This window comes from Tamandua tetradactyla, chromosome 14 (genome assembly GCF_023851605.1).
Source record: "Tamandua tetradactyla isolate mTamTet1 chromosome 14, mTamTet1.pri, whole genome shotgun sequence".
Taxonomy (NCBI): Eukaryota; Metazoa; Chordata; class Mammalia; order Pilosa; family Myrmecophagidae; genus Tamandua; species Tamandua tetradactyla.
The window spans coordinates 51,358,776-51,386,635 of record NC_135340.1 but is presented as its reverse complement, the minus strand read 5'-3'; the positions used below and the strand labels follow the sequence as shown (position 1 = coordinate 51,386,635).

Here is a 27,860-nt window from a genome sequence, read left to right as displayed (position 1 = left end):
GTAAGGGACTGCTGATGTATACAGGGTGCTTTTGGGGTGATAAAAACCACTGAGCTATATATTTTAAAAGGATAATTTTTATGGTATTTGAATTATATCTCAAATGAAAACAATACCATAGTGACATTTAATCTTAATTATATTAATTAGTTTTTTGAATTGGAAAGTCCATTTCAGAGCTAGGTTATTGTTAATATGTGTCAATGTTTAATATTTAAAATTTTATAATGAAGTATTCACATATATACAAAAGGAAATAATCCCCATCAATCATCTAGCTTAAAAAATTATCAACATTTTGGCAATTTTTTTCTTCTTGATTTTTTATGTAATATTTTGAATCAATCCATTGTTACCCTTTAATAAAAACTATTATTTTGAAAATTAGTAATACACGTACATGGCAGCATAAAAGCACATACAATAAAAATCTTCCTATCTCAGACCTTCAGTCCTAATATCATAAGTAACTATCATTAATAGTTTTTCTGTCTTTCAAATACTTCTATACATACACACATGCAATTATGTGAATCCTTTAAAAACTTAAATACAAATGGGACTTTTCATATTGTACATCGCTGTTTTTCACTTAATAATATGCTATGAACAACTTTCTATGCTTATACATTGTATCTGTTTGAAACTGTTGTGTGCCCCCAGAAAAGCCATGTTCTTTAATACTCATTCAACACTGCTAGGTGGAATCTTTTATATTGTTTCCATGGAGATGTGACCCAACCAATGGTGGTTACTTTTGCTTAGGTGATTTCCAGGGAGATGTATCTCAACCCATTCAAGGTGGGGGTGTCACTTATTGGAGTCCTTTAAAGAGGGAGCCATTTTGGAAAGAGCCCACAGAGCCAGACACCTTTGGAGAAATAGAAGGAAAACACCCCCTGGGGAAGCCTTATGAAACGAGGAGACAAAGCTAGCAGATTCTACTGTGTGTCATATCAGCTGAGAGAGGTGTTCAGAACCCAAAGACCCCCAGCAGATACTAACCATGTGACTTCCCAGTTGACAGAGCTGTTCCAGATGGCATCAGCCTTTCTTGAGTGAAGGTAACCTCTTTTTGGTGCCTTAATTTGGACATTTTCGTGTCCTTAGAACTGTAAACTTGCAACTTAATAATAATAAACTTGTACCTTTTTAAAAGCCATTCCATTTCTGGCATACTGCATTTTGGCAGCTTAACAAACTAAACCTACATACTTATTTTTTTCTCTTTATGTGTCTCCCTACATAAGTCTCTCTCTCTCTCTCTATATATACATACACACAGAGAAGCAGATATGTGAGATATACATACATATATATATATATTGCAGGGAATTTTGTTCAATTTTCTGGGGGGGCAGGGGGTGCATGGGCTGAGAATTGAACCTCTAGGCAGGCAAGAATTCAACTACTGAACTGCAGGTGCACCCCATGTAAGTTACTTTTAATAGCTGTTTAGTATACCATTGAATGGATGACTTTTAATTTATTGAACTAGTCCAGTTAATACACACCTAACCTTTTCCCCAGCCTTTTGGGGTTACTGGCAATACTGCAACAACCATCCTTACACACCTGTCTTTAATTACTTATGTAAAGCATGTTTGTATGACACATTCCTAAAAGTAGAACTGCTAGATTAAAAAGTTTTGTAAATGTCAATTAAAATGGATATATCTTACTTGAGCCATCTACTTAGTAGTACCTTAAACAGACAAGGAAGTCCAATAAAAACAGTTCAGGTCTAAAGTAGTTATCTCAATCCCTATCTTGTTACCTACAATTCTGAAATTTTATTTTTCATTAATCACATGGCAAGAACATAGAGAGAAAGAGAAACACTACAATTCTAATTATGCTTTAGGTTTAAACGATTGATGTGGGATAAAGATTTCTGGATTAATTTTCTCCAAACAACCTTTATTATCCATTCCCCTAGATCCCCTACCCCTGACCCATGTGGAAAAATATGAGGTAACACTTTCCGCTCAGTTTTCCTTTTAGCTTCAATATTCAACCATAACTGATTTCCTATTATATACATACACAGCTCTAGGTGCTATGGAAGGCACAATGAGTAGAGAAATGGTTCACAACTTCACTGAAGCAGAATGACAAGGCATAAAAAAAACATGTAAAGTCATATAAGTATAATTTAAGATTCAGTATATAGGAACTCAGGAATTAATAGGGGAAAAAATCACTATGGGTTAAACAGCTCAGGAAAGAAGGCTTCATAAAGAAAATGAGACTTTGAAGTAAACACTGAATAAGGCAAGCATTCATTCAGTTAAAAAAAAAAATAGAAGAGCTTTTTAGAGTAGAGAGGATGATTTCTCCATATATTTTTCTGATGTGGATTTATTTCTTATACAGAACACAATGAACTCAAGTTACATATTAAATATATTATATATATATATATGTATATATATAGAGAGAGAGAGAGAGAAAGAGAGAGAGAGAGAGATATTTATTTTTCAAAAGTAAAAATTTCTAGTTTTTCACTTATTACATCAATTTTTTTGCCTTGGAAAAAGTCACACATCCTACCTAAAGACAAACACTTGAAAACTACCTTAGTCAAAGAAGTCTGTAAATGTTAGACCTCTCACACAATCCCTAAGTGAAAAGACAAATGGACAATCAATGACTTTTTATACTTATTAAAATAGATGTTATAACATATACCCAATTAAATACTGACTTATAATGCCCTGGGGATTTGGTCCTATTGCCACAGGTTTTCAGGAGAATTTGTCCGTTGGAAAAGCCATGCATAGGAGATATTTCTTCAAAGTTGTCAAAGACGCAAGTTCTAAAAGATTCCATTTACAATGGCAATAACAACCAAAGAGTACAGAGGAACCAATTCTATAAAAAAATGCATGATATCTTTTCATGAAGAAAATAACAAAGCTTTATCAGAGCGATGGAAGAAAAGCTGAATCAAGAGATTTAACATTCATAGATAAGAAGACTAAATTCTTCCTAAACAAGCATACAGATTCAGTGTAATTCCAACGGACTTTTTTCATCAAACTTGACAAGCTGATTCTAAACTTTATAGGAGAGCGAACAGCCAAAAAAAGTCAAGAGGAAAAACAAGGTAGGTGAACTTCCATTATAGACATAAGAGAACTACAGTAATTCTGCAGTAAAGAATACATGTGACAAAGATGCAGGGATAAACAAGAAGACCAATAAATTAGAGAAACCAGAAACAGACCCAAACAAATATGGAAACCTGATATACGACAGTGATGGCAGGGCAAATCAATTGAGGAAAGGATTCAATAATTGGTGCTGGAACATCTGTATGGGAAAAAAAATGAAGCTGGATCCTTATCACACGAGTAGATTAAAAACAAAATTTTGAAACTTTCAAAACAAATTAGGGAGAATATTTTTGACATCCAAGATAGGAAGGAGTTTGTACAAACAATACAAGGAAAACATAGATTGTCTATTCATCAAGACACCACAAAGAGAATAAAAAATAACCACAAACTGGGAGCTATTATTGGCCATAAATAAAATTCAAAAATGGTTTATAACCAGAATATACAGAGAAATGACACTCAGAAAATGTAATAACTCAGTAAATAGGTTATATAAGAACATGTAGTTAAAAACCAATTGGTAAAGGAATAATCACAACTATTCTATAAACTTTCAAATGTTTATAGTATGTATCCCCTGTGTACATGGAACATTATCATATTGATCCTTAGTCTTAATTTGTCCCAGAGCCTTTCAGAGATATTAACATCAAAAAGTCGATCCTGTATACCCTAATGAAACTCTTGCAAAACAGAAGGGAACAGGAAAGTTTGTAGTACCAGTAGGACTAATAAAAAACTAAAATTAAAAAATAAACAAAGGAAAACAATCTGGAAATAACTGCAATACTGACTGGCAAAAAAAAGGTAAGTTGTAGGAAGAACTATCAAGAACAGCATGGCAATGCTAAGCAAACAAAATTCAAAATTCAAGGTAATGGTTACCTTTAGGATTGAGGCGTTTCCTTATATAAGGTGCTCGTTGCATATATTCTTTTTAATGTATTGAATATGACATAAATTTTTTATCATGAGCTCACTGATACACACTGTCTCGTCAATAGTGAAATGATCTCAAGGAACTTGAAAATAAGAAATTAAATAAAAGAGCCATAATGACTCTTGAATGTATTCAACTGGAATAGCTTGATGGCTCCATTTCTATCACAAAGGAGGCCTATAAGACTTAATAAAACCTGAAACAATCTATGTATCCCATCAGAAGGATTTAAGCAGCCCTGGGAAGTACAGACAACGCATTTAAGACAAACATTAACAATGCCTATTCAAGAATTCAAGTATTATCATGGGGGAATAAACTTAAGCTAGAATGGGTGACAATTCTCCTTGGGTCTCATTTCTGCAGATGCAGTGAACAGATGAACTGGCTACCTTTTTGGGAGGGCTCTCTTTCTAGGTTGTTTGTATAGCGAATACCCTTTGAAGGACAGGTTTGTTACTGTCTTGTATAATAAAGACAATGTCTCCTTCCAGGGTAAAAATCAGGCAGGCTAACTGTCCAATATAAAAGACTCAGGTACTCTAAGCTCAGGGTTCCACTGCTGTGATGTAAACCTACTGAGTGTGCAGCATCTACCTGGTACCCTCAGTATCACCTTCATAGTACTTGGGGGATAAGGAGAACCAATATGAACATAAAACTCATGCTACATAATAAAATCTTCTGTCTCTGACCCAAAAATCTAGTATCTCTTGGCAGTCCATGAAAGCGGCAGGTTAATATGTTAGCTTCAAAGTAAGAGGAACTCTCAGCTCCTTTATAGTTTCTGACAGCTGGAAAGCAGTCCGTTTGGTAAGGCTACTCCTCTGTGGTAGAGAAGGAGCCATTAAGCTATTGCAGTTGAATGTAATGATACATTCAAAGCATTTAATTATCCTGTTGAGCACCTACACTCACAAAGCTAACTTTGGATGAGGACCTGGTATCTCGTGAAGATCTGTTTTATGGAGAAAAGTGCTAAACAAGCTACTACTATTACCATAGCTTACACTATGGTTTAAATTTTACGTTCTGATTTTTAAACATCATGTTCTTAGACTTGATTATTTTGAGTCTCTGAAAGATGTTCCACTACTAGTATTTGAACAAAATAAAGTTTCTGCTCTATAAGCTGAGGGCCAGATTCTATAGTATGGGAAATTCACCCTGTGAAGTCTTTTGGGTCATCCTAAATGGACAACTTGTACATAACTCTAACAGTACTGTGCTGAATGCAAGTGTGCACTATTTCTGTTAAGAAACTTCTACAATGTTTACTTACAAAATGTGTAGCTAAGGTCTATTTAACATCAGCAAATGTATAATTAGACCTACATGATAGGCAAATTCATAAAATACAAGCCTTTGTTTCTCTCTGTCACATCAAACTTTAAGATAAGGAAATGTATTAATTATAGGGATTAGGTTTGTTACTGTTTTATTTAACAAAACACTTTAAGTATTTTATAAATCACATTGCTTTTATCTTCATAACAACTTTAGGAGACAGATACTGATTTTATTATTACCAATTTACAGATGAGGATACTGAAGCATAAAGAAGTTGAATAACTTGCTTAAGGTCACAAAGCTAGTAAGTAGAGAAGTTGGAATTCAGACTAAAGTAATTTCCCAGAGTTCACATTCACACCATTAATGTAAAGCTGTGTGCCAAATGACAATTCACTTCTTCTCTGCAATTATTCAGTGCTGTTTTGCACTTTTCAACATGGTAACTATTTAATCACCCCACCGCTATCACCACTGACATTTAAGAGTTCAGTTCTGGGCAGGCCATGGTGGCTCAGCAGGTAGAGTTCTAGCCTGCCATGCCAGAGGCCCGGGTTCGGTTCCCAGTGCCTGCCCCTACAAACAAACAAACAAACGGAAGAGTTCAGTCCTCTTTTCTATCAATCGAAAGAACAGCTTTAGGTTTAAGCCAACTGGCCTGGATTATTGGTATCATAATTTTGTGTTACATTTACCAAGTTTTTTTTTCTCCCTGCTCACCTATATGACTCTAGTGATCTAGGATGACTTTCTTTGCCCATCATATAAGATGCTGGAACATATTTTGTATTTAAAAATGTTAAATTGGTTATCTCCAGACTAAACTGCCTTATTTCCAAGGGTTCCTGGAAGTTTTGATTCATATTTATTCCGTACCCCTTACTACTATCTGAAATACTGTTTGTTAACTTATTTATTGTGCATCTCCACAAAGCCTGACCCCACCCCCATCAACATTACATCGTCCATAGGAGTAGGACTCATATTTTTCTTGTTCACAGCTTTCTTGGGGCTTAGACCAGGATTGTCACAAAAGTGCCTGACTATCATTTGCATCAGTGAATTTATTTATGTTTGTGTGAATGGATGATCTTCCTTAACACCTAGAATAACACTATGGGAATTCAAGTTTTATTATTGCTATGTTTACATACAAGTAAACAGGAGGACAGAAAGCTTTAGTAGTTGTATAATCCTAAGCAAGTTAAAAAAGTGGGATCTGTCTGCCTCTGAAGCCCGAGATCTTACCCATTAATGTAGAAATTTCTATCCAGGGAATAACATTTTCCTAATACGTAGTGTGATTCTGATAAGTAAACAGACCTTAAAAAAAAGAGGTAGAATAACAGGTTTATGCAGGAAATGTTAAACTTATAGCTCCAACCTATAAAGAAACAAGAAGCAGCTTCTTATTCAAACATTGCCATGTTAGCCATGCAACTCTCTTTCCCAACCAGCCATAAATATGATTAAAACAGTTATCTGTCACTTGATACAAAGGCAGGCCATCAGCTTACAAGGCAACCTGGTACATGAGCTTTGTCCAAAAGAGGCAATGTATGGAGTGTGCATCATTTTAACTTCCTCTTGCCTAATCTGCCTGTGCCACAGTCTTGTAATAAGTTGTACGTACTATGTAAACCTGTCCTAAACTGGAACAATCAGGTTCATTCTCTTAAGAATGTGAAATTGAGTTAAGAGACCATAGATATCAAGACTGGAAATTCATTAGACTGAAGGGCTGAGCCTGATATCCTGATAGCCATGACAGGACTACAAATTGAAAAGGCAACAAAGAACCTAGTAGAAAAGGAGAAAGAATGAAACAGATGTGGAAAAAGAAACAGAGGTAAGTGGCCATATGGGGTATGAGGTGGTGGGCAGAGGGAGGGAAGAAGACACCTGATGCCTTTCTAGATCTCAAAAGGCCGAGCTGTAGTTCTTGCAAATTAATTCTGAGAAATTCCACTCTATCATTAAAATAAAGTTCCCTTTACTTAAGCTACTTTGAACAGATTTTTGTTATTTGCAAAAAAAAATTATATTTAATTAGTCAAGTTCCCTATATTGGATGATAACAAAGGAGTAAACTGAGTTAAAAATATCATTTGCCTCCAAAGTGATGCTGTTATCATTACCCATTTAGTTGTTTATTCAAAAAACATTTATTGGATACTTATGCCATTACCAGAAACATTTGCCAGTGAACAAAACAAAGCAGAAATAGAAGACAAATACATATTAAATATAAAGTCAGAAAATGATATGTGTGATGAAGACAGATAAAGCAATGTAAGAAGAAAGTGATGGAGGAGGGATGCCATTTAATTTAGGGTACTCAGGGAAGGCTCTGCAGAAGAGCAAAATGGAGGGCAAACTCTGTTAAGGTCTGGGGAAAGAATGCTCCAGACAGAGAGAAGAACAAATACAAAGGCCCAAGAGACAGATATTCTTGGTTTATCTGCAACAAAGAAACTCAGAATGTCTAGGGGACAGTGAGCAATAGAAACAATTACAGGAAATAAATCTGGAGAAGACAGGAACAAAATCATGTACAGTTTTGTAAAATAATGAATACTATTCTAAATAGGATGATAAACCTTTGGAAAGTTTTGAGAAGAGGCAGTGATATAATCTGAATTATATTTCAAAAGGATCATATTGGCTACTAGGTAGAGTACAGACTTTGAGGGGGTAGATGGGTTGGGGGGGTAAACGGGTGGGAAGGATAAAAGTCAAAGTAAAGAAATTAGACTACAATATTACTACAGGTAATAAATGATGGAGGTCTGAACTTGAGATATATTTTGAATGTAGAGCTTATAAGATTGTTGACTGACTGGATAATAGGTTGTGAGAAAGAGAGACTCAGGGATGTCTCCAAATTTCTACCCTGAGAAAATTTATTTATTGAGACTGGAAATACTAGCAGAAGAACAAGTTAGAATAGGGGAAAACTAAGAGATATCCTGACTGAAGTTCCAATTTTTAGAGGACAAGAGGATGGTCATGTGTTCTAATTTGCTGGCTGCTGGAATGTAATATAGCAGAAACAGAATGGCTTTTAAAAGGGGGAATTTAATAAGTTGCTTGTTTACAGTTCTAAGGCTGAGAAAATGTCCCAATTAAAACAAGTCTATAGAAATGTCCAATCAAAGGCATCCAGGGAAAGATACCTTGGTTCAACAAGGCCGATGAAGTTCAGGGTTTCTCTCTCTCTCAAGTGAGAAGGCACATGGCAAACACAGTCAGGGTTTCTCTCTCATCTGGAAGGACACATGGTGAACACGGAGTCATCTGCTAGCTTCTTCTCTCCTGGCTTCTGGTTTCATGAAGGTCCCCAGGAGGTGTTTTCCTTCTTCATTTCCAAAGGTTGCTGGCTCATGGACTCTCTGCTTCATAGTGCTGCAGTGTTCTCTGCTCTCCCCGAATCTCCTTCATTCTCCAAAGTGTTTCCTCTTTTATAGGATTCCAGAAACTTATCAAGACCCACCCAAATGAGTGGAGACATGTCTTCACCTAATCCAGTTTAACAACCACTCTTAATTAAATAACATCTCCAGGGAGATGATCTGATTACAGTTTCAAACATACAGTTTTGAATAGGGATTATTCTGTCTTTATTAAACAGGATTTTGAATAAAACATGGCTTTTCTAAGGGACATACATCATTTCAAACCAGCACATCATGTAAATATGTGCTATTAGAATGGTACATGACCAGGATCTTTTAGTAAATCCTGACCAACTAACAGTCTGAGAATAAGTTTCTTACAACCTCAAATAACCTCATTAAACAGGTCCATTAACAGGGGACCTGGAACCTTTCATAATTTTGCCTAACTTGAATATTTCAGACTATATTTATTTCCTATGTATGGATAGTGTTGACAGTTGTTCGAAGAAAACTTTCCAGATAACCAAGAAGGTTTTTTGTTCTCTCCCCACCTCCTTTAAAACTTCAGGACAAAAACAACTGAGTCAAATATTAGGCTTATCTAGGAATGTTATCCTTACCCAGCCCAAAATGCTGAATTAATAATCAAGTATGAATTTCTTTAGTTTTCTGCTTCTTTCTCAATCAATCTATAGCCTCACCTAAATTCATCTTCAGCCTCAGAGGATGAAATAATTCTGCCTCATTTAGTATAAGTCATCTACCTGTGTCCTTGATACTCTCCTTTATGCTTTTGCTCACAGTTATTCTTTTGTCCTGAATCTTTATCATCTTCTCAATTTTCTTTATGTCTCCAAGTTATAAATATCCTTTCCTTATCCTTCCACCTCTCTAGCTCTGTCCATCTTTAAAGGAAGTCAAACTTCTTGAAAAGAGCTCATAGCAAAAAACTGTCCTTGTTTCCTCTCCTGTCATGCCTTCTAATCCCCCTTAAACTATGCTAAAGTTACCAATAACCTTCATAGAGCTGAAATTAAATTTTACTGGACCATTTTAATTAACTACTCTATCACCTCCTTTAAATTTTTCTCCCTTGGCTTCTGAAATATTACCCTTTCTGGACTCTCCTATCTTGTGATTATTCTTCTAAACTCTATCTCTTTACGGCAAAAACCCATGAACTGGCCTCCTATCTGTAGGAGTGCCCTTCCACTAAGAATGAGCTATCTGAAACAAAAATCTGTGCCACTGCTTTTTAAAGCCCTTCAATGGCTCTACATAACCTAGTATAAATACTTTTCTATAAAAGTATCTCAACCCAATACATCTTGTCCCAATTGTGAAATTTCCCCCATTTTAACCTTAAAAATTCAGACTTCTTACGGCTAAAATGGATCAATCCTTCAGTCAAAAACAACTATGAAGACACAAAATATAGCTGCTTTAATGCACTGGAGAACAACCATGTCTGGAGAGGGATAAAATCTCAAGAGAAGAAAACATGTTGAGGTAAGCCCTATATGTGTCTCTACTTTTCCCCCTTTGGTTACTGTTCTACAGTCTGTAGCAGTTTCACTGTGCTAGTGAGATTATCAAGGCTATGAAGCAGAGAAGGCTAGAAGGGGTAGGATCCTTGGGACAAGGAATGGCAGGTAAGTTAATTCAACTTCTGTCTGCAATTTCCATTAAGATTGACTCTTAAGCTATATGTGTACAGAGTAGAGACTCCCTGGAACCAAACAGAAAGTGGCTGCTAAGAGGATAAAAAGCTAAGTGTAGATTTTAGCAGTTTGAATATACTGAGGAAATAAAAACTAAGGGTTTAGTGCAGGGCAAAGAGATAAGATATCTGAAAGATACTACATGTATATAAGATCAAATGAGAATCAACCCTTTTCATCAGGATCAAGTTCATCAGCATTTCTCTATCTGCTTTCCAAAAGAAATCCTTTCTGAAGGAAGATAATATCCAGAGCCTACACAATTTTTCAGTCACAATATGCAACATTTGATCAAATATTATTAGAAATGATAGAAAAGAAGACCAAAATTGAAGAACAGAATATAGTGATTGGAGTTATCAGCCTCACATTTTAACATATTAGACACAGCAGAAAAGAAGAACAGTGAACTGGACTACAGAAGAAACAGCCAGATTGGAGAACAGAGGGAAAAAAGGATGAAAAATAAAAAAACCCAGTAAGACATATGGTACATATAAACTGGAGTTTCAGAAATGAAAGAGCGAATGGGGGAGAAACATTATTCGGAGAGACCCTGTTTGAGAAAATTTTAATATGTTCAAAGACATCAAAGCTACAGATTCAAGAAGCTCTACAAACCAAAAAAGACAAATAACATCATACCTAGGCATAAACAGCTGAAAATCAAAGACAATAGAAACAGAAATGATAGAAACTAGAAGACAATAGGATGGTACTGTTTAAAGTGCTGCAAGAAAATGAATAACAGAATTCTATAGTCAGAAAAAAAAATCCTTCAGAAATGGAGGAAATAAAAGATGTTCCCAGACAAACAAAATTGAGATACATAAACAACAATGAAAGAAACAAGTAAAAGATATTAGATGGAAGCATGGTAATAAAGGATTGAAGGACATTAAAACCATAAATGGGGGGAGGGGACCGTGTAAATCTAAGTATTGACTGTTTAAGAGAAGACTTTCTAAGGTTTTAAATTTACGCAGAATTAAATTCATGACAACAATATAAAAAAGTAAGTTTAAATGGAGTTAAAGTGCTGTAAAATCCATGCATTACCTAGGAGGTGGTAAAATACATTAATTTATGATAAATTCAAAGGAAGCAAGGATACATGCTATAACCACTAAAAATATTGAACAACTGTATAATTAATAAGCTAATAGAGGGGTATTAAGTCAAATTATTAAATATACTTGAATAAGCCAAATGAAGGGAAAAAAGGGAGGAAACAAAGAACAGAGAACAAATAGGACAAATACAAAAGAAATTAGATGGTAGATTTATACTTATATATATCAGAAGTACAATAAAAAGTAAATGGACAACATACTCCAATTAAAAGACAAAGAGCATTGCTCTGAAGAAAAACAATACCCAAATATACACTGTTTAAGAAATATCTTAAATATAACCTAGAGAAATGTTAAATTAAAAGTCAAGGATGGCACAGTTCTCGCCTGCCATGCCAGAGAGATCTGGGTTTGATCCCCAGTGCCTGTCCATGCAAAAAAACAAAACAAAACAAAACAAAAAGTCAAGGATGGGGAAAAAAATCATACTGTGCAGATGCTAACTAGAAAAGGGCTGATGTATCACACTAAAGTAGACTTTCAAGCAGGAAATATTAGAGATGAAGGATATTTGATAATGACAAAAGGGTCAATTCAACAGAAAGGCATAACAATGTTAATTACATGAAATTAATAACACAGCCTCAAAATATTTAAAGCAAACAGCTGATAGAACCAAAAGGAAATGATTCCACAATCACAGTGGGAGATTTTTAAACATACCTCACTCAATTATTGACAAGCACAATAACCAAAATCAATAAGGATATGAAAAAACACTATCCAAAGACTGAGAATACACTCTTTTCAAGTTCACATGGAACACTGACCATATGCTGGATTATACATATATCCAATCTCAACAAATTTTTCTTTTTTTTGCATGGGCAGGCACTGGGCTCAACTAATTTTTTAAAATGAAATTATACAGAATATATTCTTTAATGAGTATTAATAATAAAAAACCAATAAGAAAATCCCAAATATTTAGAAATCAAGTGATATACTTTTGAATAATAAAAATATGGCACATTATTATTTGCCAACACTTCTATACGGTAGTTCATTTTACCATTCATTCTATTTGTTTTTATGAAATTTTCCATAAAAAGATAAAACAACATCAAATCTTGACAAATAAGAAGAAAACAGTGCTTAACTAGAATGTACAGTCTTGAATACTTAGGTTAGAAAAAGAAAAATAGAAGATTGGCTCCATACAGAGTAAACTGATACAATAACTAAATGTGTTGAAAATAATAAGAATCATATTTCTCACTGCTAGAGAAGTGAGTTACAAATATGGAAATGGGGAAGGCTAGAATGAACTCTATTGAGTTGGATTATCATTGTAGGTATTGGTATTAACTCATAGTTTTCAGTACATATAGATACAAATGTTTGTGTGTGTTTATATATACACACATAGTCTGTAATTCCATCTTCTGAGAGGACTTAGGAGCCAATCTTTCATCACTACTATTTCTTCACAACGTGGATCCCCTTTTCACTCTAATCAGTGCTGATATACCACTGGCTTGTTGCCATCACTGCTACCTCCGAGGCCCTTTTCACTCATTCCACTTAGACTCTAACCTACCAGATTAAGCTTCAGACGCCCCCCTTGCTCTGCTGAGGCTCTGATTCCCCCAAAGCCTCTACAAAGCTGCCCTCCTTACCCAGTTTGGGCTCTGACACTTTCTGCCAGCTGTCACTATTACCCCCACCTCCACCCTGCCCAGATACCCTCCCTACTTTACTCTGGTTCTGACAAGCTGCACCAGGCATTAAAAAAAAAAAGACCAAAAAAAAAGGCCCCCCAAAATTCAGGGTCTAAGCACTTTAAGAAGCTGAAACAGAGACTAATTACTTAAATCCTAAGAAAGTACGAAAACAGAAAGAGGAGGCATTAATGAAATAGAAAGAAAATGCAAAAAATCCAGAAGTTATATATTTGAAAAGACTAATAAAATTGAAAAATTCCTAACCAAGAATGAACAAAAGGCGAGAAGGCACATATTTCCACTATCAGAAATGAAAGAATGGGACACACATAACTTAATATCAATAAATTTGAAATTTACATGTCATGAACACAGTCCTTGAAAAATGCAATGTGTCAAAGCCTATGTGAAAAGAATTTGAAAATTTGAACAGTCATTTATGTTAAAGAAATTGCATCTGTAATTTAAAACTATCTCACAAAGACAACTCTAGGCCCATATGGCTTCACCAGGGAATCTTACTGAACATTTAAGAAAGAAAGAAATCTCAAACTCTTCTACAAACTGCAAAAAGAACACTGTGCAACTTGTTTTATGAAGTTAGCATAGCTTTGATAGTAGCACCTAATGAAGTTATTATAAGAAAGGACACATATGCCAATCTTTTTCATGGACACAGACATAAAATTTCTAGATGTATCAACAAACCACATCCATTTTTATGTGTTCAAGCATGCATATGCATATATGTATGTGTGTATATAAGAACACGACATGGCAACCAAAATGGGTTCCTTTCAAGACTGCAAGGTGGCAAACCAATTACTTCAATTTAATAATCAACAGAATAAATATTTCAATTATTGCAGAAAATGCATGAGATAAAAACTTAGTCATGTAGGAATAGAAAGACACTTATCTATAAAACAACTCATCATACTTAATGATGAATATTGAAAGATATCCTCCGAGAACAGGACTGAAATGTGAATACCTGTGATCCCTATCCTTGCACTAGAATCCTAGCCAGTGAAACATGAGAAATTGACATCCAAAGAATTACACTGATAAAGTATACAGTTAATAAAGTAATTTACAATGTCTCTAGACACAAGGGTCCATATCCAAAATATATTTACAGTGACATAGAAATCAAAAATCTAAGACTTAACAAAAGATATGAAAAACCTCTTTATAGAAAGTGACAAACTATTACTGAGAAAAATTTAAGAATGAAGTATTGAATTGAATTTTCAACCATTTAACTGATTGGAAAACTTAATATTGCCGATTTTCCCCAAACTGATTTATAAATGCAATATAACCTCAATCAAAATTATAGAAGAAGTTTTGTGAAAATTAGATGAGCAGATTAGAAAATCTATGTAGGTCAAGAACAACAAAGAAAATCAACAAAGTTAGAGGACTTAATTACCAGGTCAAGACTTATAAAGTTACAGTAATTAAAACGGTGGCATTAGTATAAAAAATAGACAAACAGGCCAAAGGAACAGAACAGAGGTCACGAAGAGATCCACATATATATAGTGCAATGACAAAGCTAACACAGCACTATAGTAATAGTTTTGTAAGGCTTAGAAACTTCAATAGTTGCTGTTCAATCAATTGGTTATTCAGATTGTTCAATCAATTGGATATCTTTTTTATCAAGGAGAAAAGTAAACCTTGATCAATCATCATTCATAAGAATCAAATGTGAGAGAAAAACAATAACATTTCTAAAATATAACATAAAAGAATACTTCTATGAGAGGGAGTGTAAAGATTTCTTAAACAGGACATAAGAGCACCAAAAATAAAGGAAAAGTGCTGAAATCACTCTTTTATTAAAATTAAGATGCTGAAAGAGTGAACAGCAAGCTGGAGGGTAGAAGATATTTACAATACATATATTCAACAAAGGACTTTGCCAAAATACATAAAAAGAATGCCTACAAGTCAATTAAGAAAAAGACAACTCAATATAAGATGTGCAAATACACTTCAAGAGGTACTTTGCAAATGAGAATTTCTAAATGACCAAAAGCCTAAAAAAAAAGTTACTCAACATCATTAGGTATCAGGAAAATGTAAATTAAAATAAAAATAAAATGGTACTTTACCTCCAAAAAAACAACTACATTGTGGGGAAATACAACCAAGTGTCTGGAAAAATTACCACTGCTGGTGGAAATGTAAATTTGTATGCTACCCTGGAAATATTTTTGGTAAAACTGACACTCCATAAAATCATACTGTGTTTAACCTGTGGCTTCTTGTCACTTTTGGCATATGACAATGTTCCCAGGTTTAAAAATCAATAAACAATATAAAGTGCAAGTACCTTGTCTTCTGTATCTCTCTTTTGATACTTTAGGTTGTTTCTCCAAAGATCACACACACATGTTATTTGCTCATGTTGCTCCCTCTCTCAAAATTCTTCCATGTGTTTTCCTGCGATTCTTACTGCCTACTCTACCTCTTTAATTGGTTGATTCTCCTCATACCTGAATAGTTTAGTCATATGGAGAAAACAAGACCTGATCTTTCAGGATGAGTTCATGCCCTTGTCCTGTAGTATCAAAGCACTATGAGCATGTATCTATCATCTCAACAGAAACTCCTTCAGAACATGGTTCATTTTTAACTTTGTATCCCCAACCCTATGCACAAGATCTGGCATAGATACACACATAATTAATGTTTATAGTTTGTTGAATTGAATGCTTTATCAAATAGTTCATTTGATTTGTTCTCACTACAATCTATAGTTTATATAAATTTCTTCCCTAACTAACTGCATGTTTGAGTTCCTAGGTTCAAAACTTTGAATGAGAATCAGGTAAGCTTTAGGCATAGCCACTATGCCACTGGATACTGATGCATCTTCTTATAGATATCATCTAACAAGAATGATAATGTTTAAAAAGATTTTAAAAAAAATTACCTTGGCTTTTGATTTTGTAGACAGATATGGGGTATGGTTTAAATACATGAATTCACATAGATTAACAGTAATGAATATTTACTGAATAACTGCAACAACAAAAATATTTGTTTTTGTCATATCACTAAGAGAACTAGGGTCAAGAATGGTCTTCTGATAATTAGATAACACCTGTGAGTGATACAAAATAGGGTTATGTCCTATAATGAAGGTTTCATTTTTAGATTGGAACCATTAGAAGGCTGTATACTTGGTGCTCAGTGGAAATGCTTCCACAGAGTTAATTTCGAAGCCTAGTCTCAATTTCTACGGTATGCTATAAAAAAAAAAACCTTACAAAATCTGCCAATGTATTTGCCACAGATATGCTTACTAAGGACATTTTTCATAATACCTCTCACGTGAGAAGTTTCTGGAATGCTTTCCTTCTCCTGGATAATGAGAATGTAACTAACACATTCCCTCTCCCTTTCATCTTTGTGACAAAAAAGGTTAGTATCAAATCTATAGCTAAACTATTAACATCTATACAGGACTTTATGGGTCTATGTATGTTTGTTTGCTCACTCCGAATTTCACTACAAATCACATTATTCTGTTTTTTTGTTGTTGTTTTGTTTGCTTTTCTGGTAAAAGGCAGATAGCCTTAACACTCTTTTAAACATTTGATTTCTATTTTCATTTCATATCTGAATAATATGCTAAAAGTATTTATCTTCTCACCTGATTGGCTTGACTTTGCAAGTAGACTCTTCTGGCATTCAGATCTTCAAAGGGAGAAGGTCTTACATTTGAGCTTCTATACGGCTCACTGGTAACAACTGTCTCTTTCTGGAAAGGGTGATCTTTCACGAAAGAACTGCAAGTATCTTCATCAGTTGCCTTAATGGGAACATCCCAACTCATTAGTGGTCAAAACATGAAAAGTAACTGCAGACTTAAGATACTTCCACTCTGACAAGTTTTTAGCAGATCAGTAAATATGTACTAAGTAAGCTGTGTGTTGTGTGTTGCAGAGAACAAAAGGAAACAGTAGTCCATGACCTGGTTGAATGAGTGAATAAGATAGTGTGACCTTGCTTACTTAGAAGAGAAATATTTTTGAAGGCTTCAAATCATATACAGGAGACTTAGGTGGAGGATATATCCCATCAATGACAGTCACTAAAGACCTGTTTTTAAAACATCATAAACAATAATCTCTGTGAAATAAATGTTAAATTTAGCACAAATATATTTCTCAAAAACAGAAAATTAGAAGGTTTTTGTTTCATTTTATTTTTAACGAAATGGGATAAGTATTTGCTATTACTTTTCCATTACTATAGGATCATTTAGGAAGAAACAGGGACAACCAAATAAAGAATTACTAAACAAATGCTACTGGCTCATTGTTAAATAATTCAGAGCAATCACTATAAGGCTAACAATTTTAAAGGTTCAAACTTTTTCAGGTTTTTTTTTAAACTAGAAATTGTGTTCATAGTACTTGTAAAATCAACCAATATAACTCACAAAACTAACATATTTTAATTTATAAACAGAAATAATAAAGCCCTAATCCTCACTCTTTATACAACACCCAAATATCCTCACAAAAATAAATATTTTCTAATAACAATAAAAGTTTAAATTATGCAAAATAAAAATTCCTCCCATAATCCCATTTCCATGTAATAGTACCTATGTGACATATATGTTTCTAGAATTAATGCCTGTGTGTGTGTGTATGTATATATGCTGAGTAAAGGGTATGCATATATTCAACTATATTATGCATATATTCAATCATATTATGAAGCTACCTCCAGGAACCCTGAATAAACTGAAAACCCCATGTGAGTGAGAGACTGTTTCTTCATACTCTATCTACACTAGGTCTTATGATGCATTTAATCTTTGCCAATCTAATGAGAAAAAAAGTTAGTTGATTATTAGTTTCCAAAAAGATTATCAGAAGTATTTCTGTAATTAAAAATAACTAAAATATTTTCTTAATTTGGATAAAATTGAGTAAAAAGTGTTCAGACTTAGCCAACTGGGCATTTTTTTTACTGGATTATAAAACCTGAAAATCAACAATTACTATGGACATACAAATAAAATCTAAAGTTTGGTGGAAAATGTCACATATCTTCCACAAGAGCAGGAAGTTCAATACATGGCATACAAAGACTGTATATACACTTGCATGATCTCTAGCTTATAAAATATTGTCTAAAGCAGTTCTATACCACCCACATTCAATGTTTTTAGTACTTTGCTGGCATAGGCTCATCTGTATTATATATAAAGCAATGCATGCCAATAATGAATGTACAACTGAACTCTGTTTTATTCCCAGCAGCTCGTGTAATAATTAGTGCTATTACATAATAGTTACAATTGTTTTTTATATGTAAACAATAAGATTAAGTTTTTCTTTTTTAAGGACTACTGTAACATTTTTGTGTGTAGAGGCAAAAGGATATTGGGTAAAGCAATAAAGTAATTCCAGCTGTAATTCTTCATCACAGCATAAGGTTAGATGACAACTATAGAAGAAAAAAACATAAACTCATAATCTATGCTTCTCTTCTTCCTTTGCCCCTGCTTCCAGTATTAATTCTGAGAGAGAAAATTTAGTGTCATTTTACAAACTGTTTTATAATTCATGGGTCTCAACAGCTAATCAATTATGAAAAAAAAGTGTTATCACATTTCAAGAACTTAATTCTTGTAGTTGTGTATCTCAAGCACCAGTTTTGAAAATGAGCTGCTGGGTCATATCCAACAAGAGAAGTTCCTAACAATAATACTATTGGTTTATTAAATGCTGAAATAATTTAAAAAATTTCCTTTAGTAAAGAAATCATATATTTTAGTATTGCACGTTTTAAAATTGTGATATACTCAAGTTATGCAAAGTTAGAAACTGCAGAGAAGAAATTACTCGTAATTCTACAAGCCCAATGAAATCACTGGTAATATTCTGGTGTAGTGCTCCAATAGCATTTCATTTTAGACTTGGCCACCACTGTCTCATATTCAATTCATTAGATTTATTTGGTTACTTTTGATGGGTTAAGGACAATAATAATAAACAAAGCTTTGAGTTTTTAACTGCGTGTGTCTATGCGCTTTGTCAAAATACATTCATAGGGTATGGTATTTTGTTTAGGCAACCCAAACAAAGTAATCAGTGATGAAACAATATGAAAAAGAATGAGAAATGTACAAAGATACAACGTCTCTCACAGCAAAAAAGAAAAACGGGTTCTCCACCTCAGGTTAATCATCAGAAAAACTAGACTACTTTTCTAATGATGTCAGTTCGACTAACGTTGAATTTGGTTTTACTGACCTGATTTTTGAGTTAATATGCAGTAGTCATATAGTTATAACTCTTTATACAACACTTTAAATGGCAAATCTATTTCTAAAATTTTACCCTAAAGACACATTCAGAGATGCAAACAAAAATATATCTGAAAGGCTGTGGGAAATAAACTAAATGTTTAACAGCATGTAAATAGTTAAGTAAATTATAGGACAGTTATATATCGGTAAAGATCAAAGACTCTGAAGTCAGACCATGTAGATTCAAATTAAATGATTTATACTACTTAATTTCCAACTATACCATTGCCTATACAAACAAAGACCCTGTCGAAAAGTCAAAATGGAAAAAAGTTTAAAAAACTAATCACATTAAAAAAAATGATTCTGATGGTGCTTTTAAAAAGAATATATTTGCACATCATACGGACAGAACAAAGAAAAACCAAGGGAGAAACTGCCAAAATCTTAATAGCAGTTATTTCTGAGTAGGGGATGAGTAATTCCTGATTTCTTTTTTATAATTTTCTAAATGCCCAATATGCAAAGATGCATTAGTTTAAGAATCAAAACAAAAAACCAAAAAACAACCAACAATCAGAAGTATATGAATGAAGGTTATATGTTTTTTTGCTCTTTTATTAGATAATAAATAAAACTCTAAATACACCAGGGGTTTTGGAACATAACTGTAGGATAGTAGTTACTGAAGATTGTTAAGTACCATAAATTTTTTTTGCTGGTGAAATAAAACCTATACATCAATTTAGGTTTCAGATAAAGCCTTATTAAAAAGTTAGCAACTTTACAAGTCAGTACATGACCAATTTATATCCCATCTGCCTAAATCAAAGTTTTAGACAATAAAAGCAAATCTTAGCTCTTTTAATCATTTGACTCAGATATGACACTAATTTTAAAAAGAGATAAGCCAGTCAAGTAGTCTTTCATGGCCAAAGAAGAGAATATAAGTACTTGTCACTTCAGATCAAGCAGGGCTCATCTTTTCTCTACCCCAAAGCATGAAATCTGAGACCTTTTCTTCTTATAACCTCAAGCCTGCTGTAAGACTTTTATTAATTCAGCATATTTGAACAGTAAGAGCTGAAAATGATATAATTGGAGACCCTCGTTAAAAAAAATATTGTAAAAATGACCTTGAAACTGTACTAGCGAGAATTTAAGATAACAAACAAAAAACTTTAAATGGCTCATTAAAATAGTCAAAGAAAGAAAACAATGGAAAAGAGAATTCATACCTTATTAAAGATTGGGTTACAAAAAAAATCCCAATTTTGAAGATTCTTCTTTATAAACCCTTTTGTTGAGAACCACCTATGTGTGACATCAGTACTGTACAGATATTATGGATACAAAGATGAGCAGGATATGATTTTAAAAACAAATGCTGATTTTTTAAAATGAAACAGTTCAGAAGATAGATATGAAATAGAAAGGTAAACTTCTGTTGATTCACGATCACTGATAAAAACATTAATTCAGGTCAGAAAGTTGTCCAAAGACAAATAATCGAATATCTCACATAATTATTGGCACAGAGTAGGTGCTTAAATATTTTTTGAATGAATTAATGGATATTTAAATGGAAAAGATTTCCAATCTGGTATTTACTGCCTTCAAGATATTTATGACCTAAATATAACAAAATCATTACTTCTTCTGGGTTAAAAGAATTAGATAATGGACTATTTTTTAAAACCATTTTAGTTGTCTTTGCAAATGATGACCAATGAAGTCGGTCTAACACAACCACTACCTTTGATTAGTCAACTTGCATTCAAAATAATCTCGAAATGTTTACTTGTGCCAATCCCATAAGGGGATTATGCAAATTAACACGATGTACTTTATTTCTGAATAAATAAAGTGGTTAAAAAAATAAGACTTTATAATTTCCAATGTACTAGAAAATAAGAATGAACTCCTAAAACTCTGGCATATCATGAAACAAATGCTACCACTGTAAATGTAAATTTGGCAGTTGCAATCGCATGGGTAGCTCAGTGGTTAGAATGTTCACCTTCCATGCAGGAGACCAGGTTTGACTCCCGGATCATGCACTAAAAACAACAACAAAAAAACTCTCACATATTTACTAGTTTCTCAGCATTTATCCCTTTTCTTTTATAATTAAGGCTAATAAATTGCATAATCAGGTATAGAAGATTTTTTTAAACTAATAAAGACTACAACTTCCCTCTGAACATACTTGCAGGTAAATATATATATGTAAAACTAAATCTGTGTATATAAATTTTTGTGTATCTCTACTTCCTTGGTATAGATTACTAGACACTGAATCATTGGATCATAGACATGAATGTTTGTACTTTGAAGGCTTTTTAATATAAATCACCAAACTGCATTCTAGAAAGAATGCACCAATCTACATTTTCTGCAGTAGGGGATCAATCTGTCTATCTCATAGATAAACACAACATAAGGTAGTAACAGGGTGAGAATTTTAAAATGTTAACTTGCTTTAATTTATACCACCTGCTGATTATTGGTGAGATAAAACAAATGTGTTTGAAATTTTTTAACAATTTGTAATTCTTTTTCTACAATATTTTTATACAAGTACACGGCCTTTTTTTATTCTTTCTGGTGACAGAGACAGGGGGAGTGTCACAGAAATTTTCCTAATAATTTATATGCATTGTTCATTTACTTAGGACACTGATTTCCTCCATACCATTATGTTTGGAATTAGAAAATTCCTTTTCAAACCAAATTACTTACTTTTAAGTCATCTTCAGCTCCTTCAGCTTCATTTTTTGATGCTGGGCATCCTAAAGAAAAAGGATAATTTAATTAAGCATCTCAGATTGTAGTATTAACGATTAATTGATCATGTTATTATAACACTTTAGAAGACTTACAGAGCTCATTCTAGTCTGCCTGAAAATAAAATGATTGTTTCTCTTTTCTATATTCCCAGTATACAACCTCAAGAGATGTTTCCTCTGTAAATGATCTCTCTAGCAAGGCTTTCCCCACATTTCTCCCCAATATTCAAAACTGCTAGTCAGGCTATGTGTACTACACTTTTCATTGTTTAGGCGATGCACCTATGTGATTTATTCAAGTAATTCTAATTGCTCTGATCCAGGATATAGTATTTAATATACAGAATCAGATTTTAGCTGCTTTAATACAGAAAGAAAATAAGTCTTAATGGACCATTGATAACAGGTCTATTGAGCTTTGAGATTTTCATGGTGTCCAAGAGGAGGAATTTGTTGTAGTAAAGCATTCTGAATTTTTGTTCACCTCCTAAGACATAGCTAGCAAGGAGTAGGCATGATATAAATAGAAATCTGCCTTTTGGAAAGGGTAGCATAGATTATTTTTATTGACATGGAAGGCAAGGTAAAAGAAACTTAATGGGAATACTGAAAGTCTACATAGCTGATAATAATGGTAAGATTGTTCTCATCTCTACCTGAGGATTAAAATCAACTACAGAACTTTTATAAAATATGCTGATGCAATTTTGGTTATGCTGAACCAAAACTGTCAGAATCTCTGGGGGTGAAGCTCAAGGAACCATGCAATTTTTTAAGTTTACCATGTGATTTTAACCTTCAGCCAGCTTTGTGAACCACTGCTGGATAATTCACCCTCACCTTTTCTCTTTTAGTGTAAATTACCATCATTCAATAAGGACAATTCCTCACTTCATTTGAACACTGGAGAGCTTTATAAAAAAGCAATGGGGATGCCTCAACTCTATTCCCCAGCAAACAGATTCAGTTGGTCTGGGGTGGGAAACAGGCACTCTATTTTTCAAACACTACCTCGGTGATTCTAATGTACAGTCAAGATTGAAATCCCTCATCTAGGGAGAGTTTGTTGGCTCCTGTGATAAGGATAAAATGATTACCATAATTTGGTGGCAATTTTTCCTGAACCAGAACCCAAGGTTGCTTATTTACCCAATTCTAATCTTTTTAAGTAACTAAATAATTTAACCAGAGTTTCATGGACTATCAGAACAGATTTGGACTAAGCATGTCCTTGCCTAAGGGGTCTGTCATTTCTTCAAATTTCATATTAAATTGACATATTCAAAATATACAAACCACAACACACATTCTATTACTTTATATAGGAAGTTATTTACATTAATAGAGATAATTTTTTAATTAGAAAAACAAATCGAGCCTTTGTTATTTTTTTTGGGGGGGTGTGTTTAAACCGATTTCTGTTTGGTTAATAATAGACAGATAAAATGGGGTTGTAGCCTCTGCCAATCCTCAATAATGAAATCAGGTAAAGAGATAAGGGTTTTGCCATTGAATAAAGTCTACATATACTTAAATATCAGAAGCTCTCTCGTTATTATTACCTAAATGAGGATGTGACTTGACCAATGCACATGAAAGCAGAATATCTCACTTGGATTTTAACAGCTCTACCTTACTGCTCCTCTTATTTTCCCTTTCACTTCTTTAATATCACATATCAAAAAGGCAGTACTCTTTAAAACCTTCTCATTACCTGAAGGCTGCTGTTTTACGTATTCTTCAAGATAATAAATGCAAGTGGTATAGACTGTGAAGTGACAAATAGAAGACAGGCTAAGGAGCCTACAATTTTATTCTCATCTACTGTGAGATTTCAAAGCCTGGTCACAAATTATAAAAGCAGACTCGCCAGAACTACTTTAGGTTAACTTTGAGAAAAATGACCTCTACCATATATAAAGCTGATAAGCCAATTAAGAAAATGCTAAAAAAAAAAGAAAGGTAAGGAAAAGAAAACTTACCCTGACAAATATCCTCTATAGCTCTTCGAATGCCTCTATCAAAAGCTCTAGCATCAGCAGGACTTTGAAAGGTAAGACCAAACTTTTTGTCATCGATCTTCCAGTGGTGAAATGTTGGAGTGACCTTATTGTAAATGAGGTCCCTTTTAAGCATACATTCCAAAACCACCTGTCAAAAGTCAAATGCGAAAAAATTACTATGCATACATCAAATGCATCTAACATAGCTCTTAAATACAAACTGAGGAGAGAAAGGAGCTATTATTTGTTACGATCAGAATATTTCTCCCTATTTTTTTTTTTTTACATGGGCAGGCACCGGGAATTGAACCCGGGTCCTCGGGCATGGCAGGCAAGCATTCTTACCTGCTGAGCCACCGTGGCCCGCCCTATTTTTAACAAAAAGTTCTTGCTACTTAATCAACTGTAAAGGTCACATTACAGAAATTAAGATGAGATTTTAAAAAAATCATGCAAGTTGTATTACCTCTTGTTTATTAAGCTCCCATTAAAAAAAAATACACAAATAAACACATTCTTACTACCTATAAGATTTCCAGATAATACCAGGAATTATTTCTGGGAACAGGGTATAGAAATGGTGATGGTAGAAATCTAACATTTTAGTCATTTTCCTAAACTCCTTAAAAGATGTTAATATTTTGTTTGAGGATTTAATAGTTATGGCAGCAGATCAAATAAATACTTTGCCACTTTCTCAGTATGTGAATTTAAGTGGGTTGTTTTCATTTTCTCATCTTTAAAATAGAAATAGCAATATCAAATATCTCATAGCATTAATGGAATGATTCAATGAGCATTCATGTAAAGAGTTTCACATAATGTGCAACATTATATACTTTGCTTCCTTTTACAGAAAAGTTGTAATAATAGAAAACATCTTCTGCCTGCCCTTTTATTTTTGTCACATTTATTTTTTACATTCTGTGTGTGTACAAACATTTTATTTCATTCAAAACCATCTATAAAGGCTCAGATATTATGCCTCCTGCCCCTTTATACTCAAGTGTACATTTATTAAAAGTAAAGCTATTCTCTCATATAGTGAGCAAATTCAAAAAATTAAAAATGAACACACTTTTTGTTTGTTTTTGCTTTGGAAGGCACCAGGAATCGAACCCGATCCCCAGCATGGCAGGCGAGAACTCTGCCTGCTGAGCCACATGGCCTGCACTACACCCAACAGAATTAAAAAAAAAACAAAAACTTCCAGTACAGGATACACTTCAGGATCACACATATTTTGTTACAATATCTCTTCGGCCCTTCTCAGTCTTTATGAACCTGGAACAACAACTCGGCACCTCCCCCCCCCGCCCCTTTTTTGCCTTTCATGGCGTTTGTAATATACTTTTAATAAGTACTAGTTGTCATTATCACTATATACAAAACAAACTACACATCTTAATTATTTTGGAATACTGGGAACACAATTAAAAACAAGCCAAATAAAACCTAGATTCTAGTTCTCATATGCCATTCCTTTTATAGTACTCCCTCAAATAATTTTGCTTACTTGTTTCCTATTTATTTCTTACATTTCCGCTAAAATGTAAAAGCCTCAAGAGTAGGGAGTTGGTCTTGTTTTCTGCTAAATTTCTGAATCCAGAACAGCATGTGACATATAAGTGCTCCATAAGTATTTGGTGAATGAATGCCTCTCTGCTTCGTCCACTCTATTCATTTGCATGCCTCTTCCTTGTATCTGCTCATACTCTCATCAAATAATTTCACAACTCTGTAGGTACAGTAGTAATCTTTTAAAAATGTAAATCTTATCAGACACTTGCTTGTGTCAATGAGGTCAGGGTCTCTGCAAAGATTTCAAGAACAAGACCAAAATGTTAACATGACCTATAAGGCCCCGCATAACCTAGTCTTTGTCTAACTTAACTTCCACTCTCATCTCCCACCATGCTGTTCCTGACTCTCCATGATCAAGTACCTTCCAAACTCAGTACCCCTGGACATACTACTCCTTGTCCTTGGAACACCTTTCTTCATCTTTACCTCATTGATAACCCTGTACTTATCTTTAAGCTCTCCACTCATACATAACTTAAGAGAGGAGTTTTTTGACTCCAAGACTACATAAAGCTCCTGATTTACATATTTATAATTTCAAAATCTGAGTGACTATTTAATTAATGCCTGTTTCCCCGACTTATAAGCAGCAAGTGAGCAGACACTGTGTCACATTTGCCCATTACTGCATCCACAATCCCTAAGCCACAACAGCAATACTAGGCACTCAAATATTTCTCCTCAAAAAATGCACATGTACAAATTTTTTGTATAACCTTTTAGGCTTTAGGTACTACTGTAGAAAGTTACCCATGCTTGGAGATCATGAATTAGGAATCCTTGATTTATATTTTAGGAGTGATTTAAGTTTAATACAAGCACTGGGTGTTGGAGATCATCCCTACTGGCTCAAAAGAGACTTTTCAAAAGAGATATTAAATTTTCAGGAATACTGCATGCCAGATGTTAAAAACAGCCATTATTAAAAAACAAAATTATATAAACTTACAATTAAATAAATTATTTTATAAAGTAATAACTATGTAAAATTTATTATCTCAATTATTTTACCACATTTTAAAATTTTGTTCCTGAGGTTATTTATGTTTGCTCTATCTGTATGGTAGAAATAATACATAACGGTGTGCTACTGAATTATTTCTTCTAACTCCATATGTGCAATATTACGTTGATTGAAATCAGTCATGGTGAGAGTACTAACATCATGACAATATGCAAATGCTACAAATCACGGCATTTTCTGGAGAGCTGAGTGTTAAATACTTATTAGTATACCACTGAATATAATGATTCTTCATAATAAATCTTATTAATTCTGTAAAAGATAACTAAGAAAGTAACTAAGATTCAGTCCTGGCTATTTAGGGGTGATGGAATAAAACTGCCTCAAGAGTTCTGTTTACCAAACTTTGGTGCTTCCACATTTTGAGAGAGAGGAAAGAATTAATATATATTCAGAGCTTTTGTGTGTTAGCACTCTGTAAGGACATTTTACACAGATTTTATTTGTCACAACAACCATCTTGCAGTACTAAAAATTATTAAGTTAAGTTCATGACTAGATGAAGTTCTGGAATTTGAAAGTAAAAATTGGTGGTATGGATCACTGCAACATTTTCACTGTACTCATAAACAGTAGGAAAAGTAATGTATATGTAGAAAACAATGCAAAATGGGAATTGTTTAAAAAAAAAAGTGAGGGATGAAATATAAAAAACTGAGTTTGGTCATATAGTTTTTGTTACATAAAAATATCACTGAATCATCATCATTATTATTATTTGCATGGGCAGGCTCCGAGAATTGAACCCGGGTTTCTGATACAGCAGGAGAGAATTCTAGCTAAATAAATACTTTGGGAACCACTAATATATATTTTTTATTTTTATTTTTTAAATAAGATAAAAGTTTATTTTCATCATACAAAGTTAGGCAATCCAGGGCTAAAATGATTGTTCATTGGTCATCA

General features: G+C 33.7%; 1 protein-coding gene across 2 annotated transcripts in view; it reads right to left on the bottom strand.

The window, feature by feature from the left end:
• Positions 1-27,860, bottom strand: part of SPRED1 (sprouty related EVH1 domain containing 1) — a 122,500-nt gene that overhangs the window by 6,496 nt on the left and 88,144 nt on the right. For both annotated transcript variants that reach the window (XM_077127418.1, XM_077127417.1), the window contains 3 exons: positions 24,326-24,494; positions 22,297-22,346; positions 16,939-17,097 (listed from right to left, as the gene is read on the bottom strand). In XM_077127418.1, coding sequence (XP_076983533.1) covers positions 16,939-17,097; positions 22,297-22,346; positions 24,326-24,479 — 363 coding nt within the window. In that variant the 5' untranslated portion in view covers positions 24,480-24,494. The remainder of the gene's footprint in view (positions 1-16,938; positions 17,098-22,296; positions 22,347-24,325; positions 24,495-27,860) is intronic.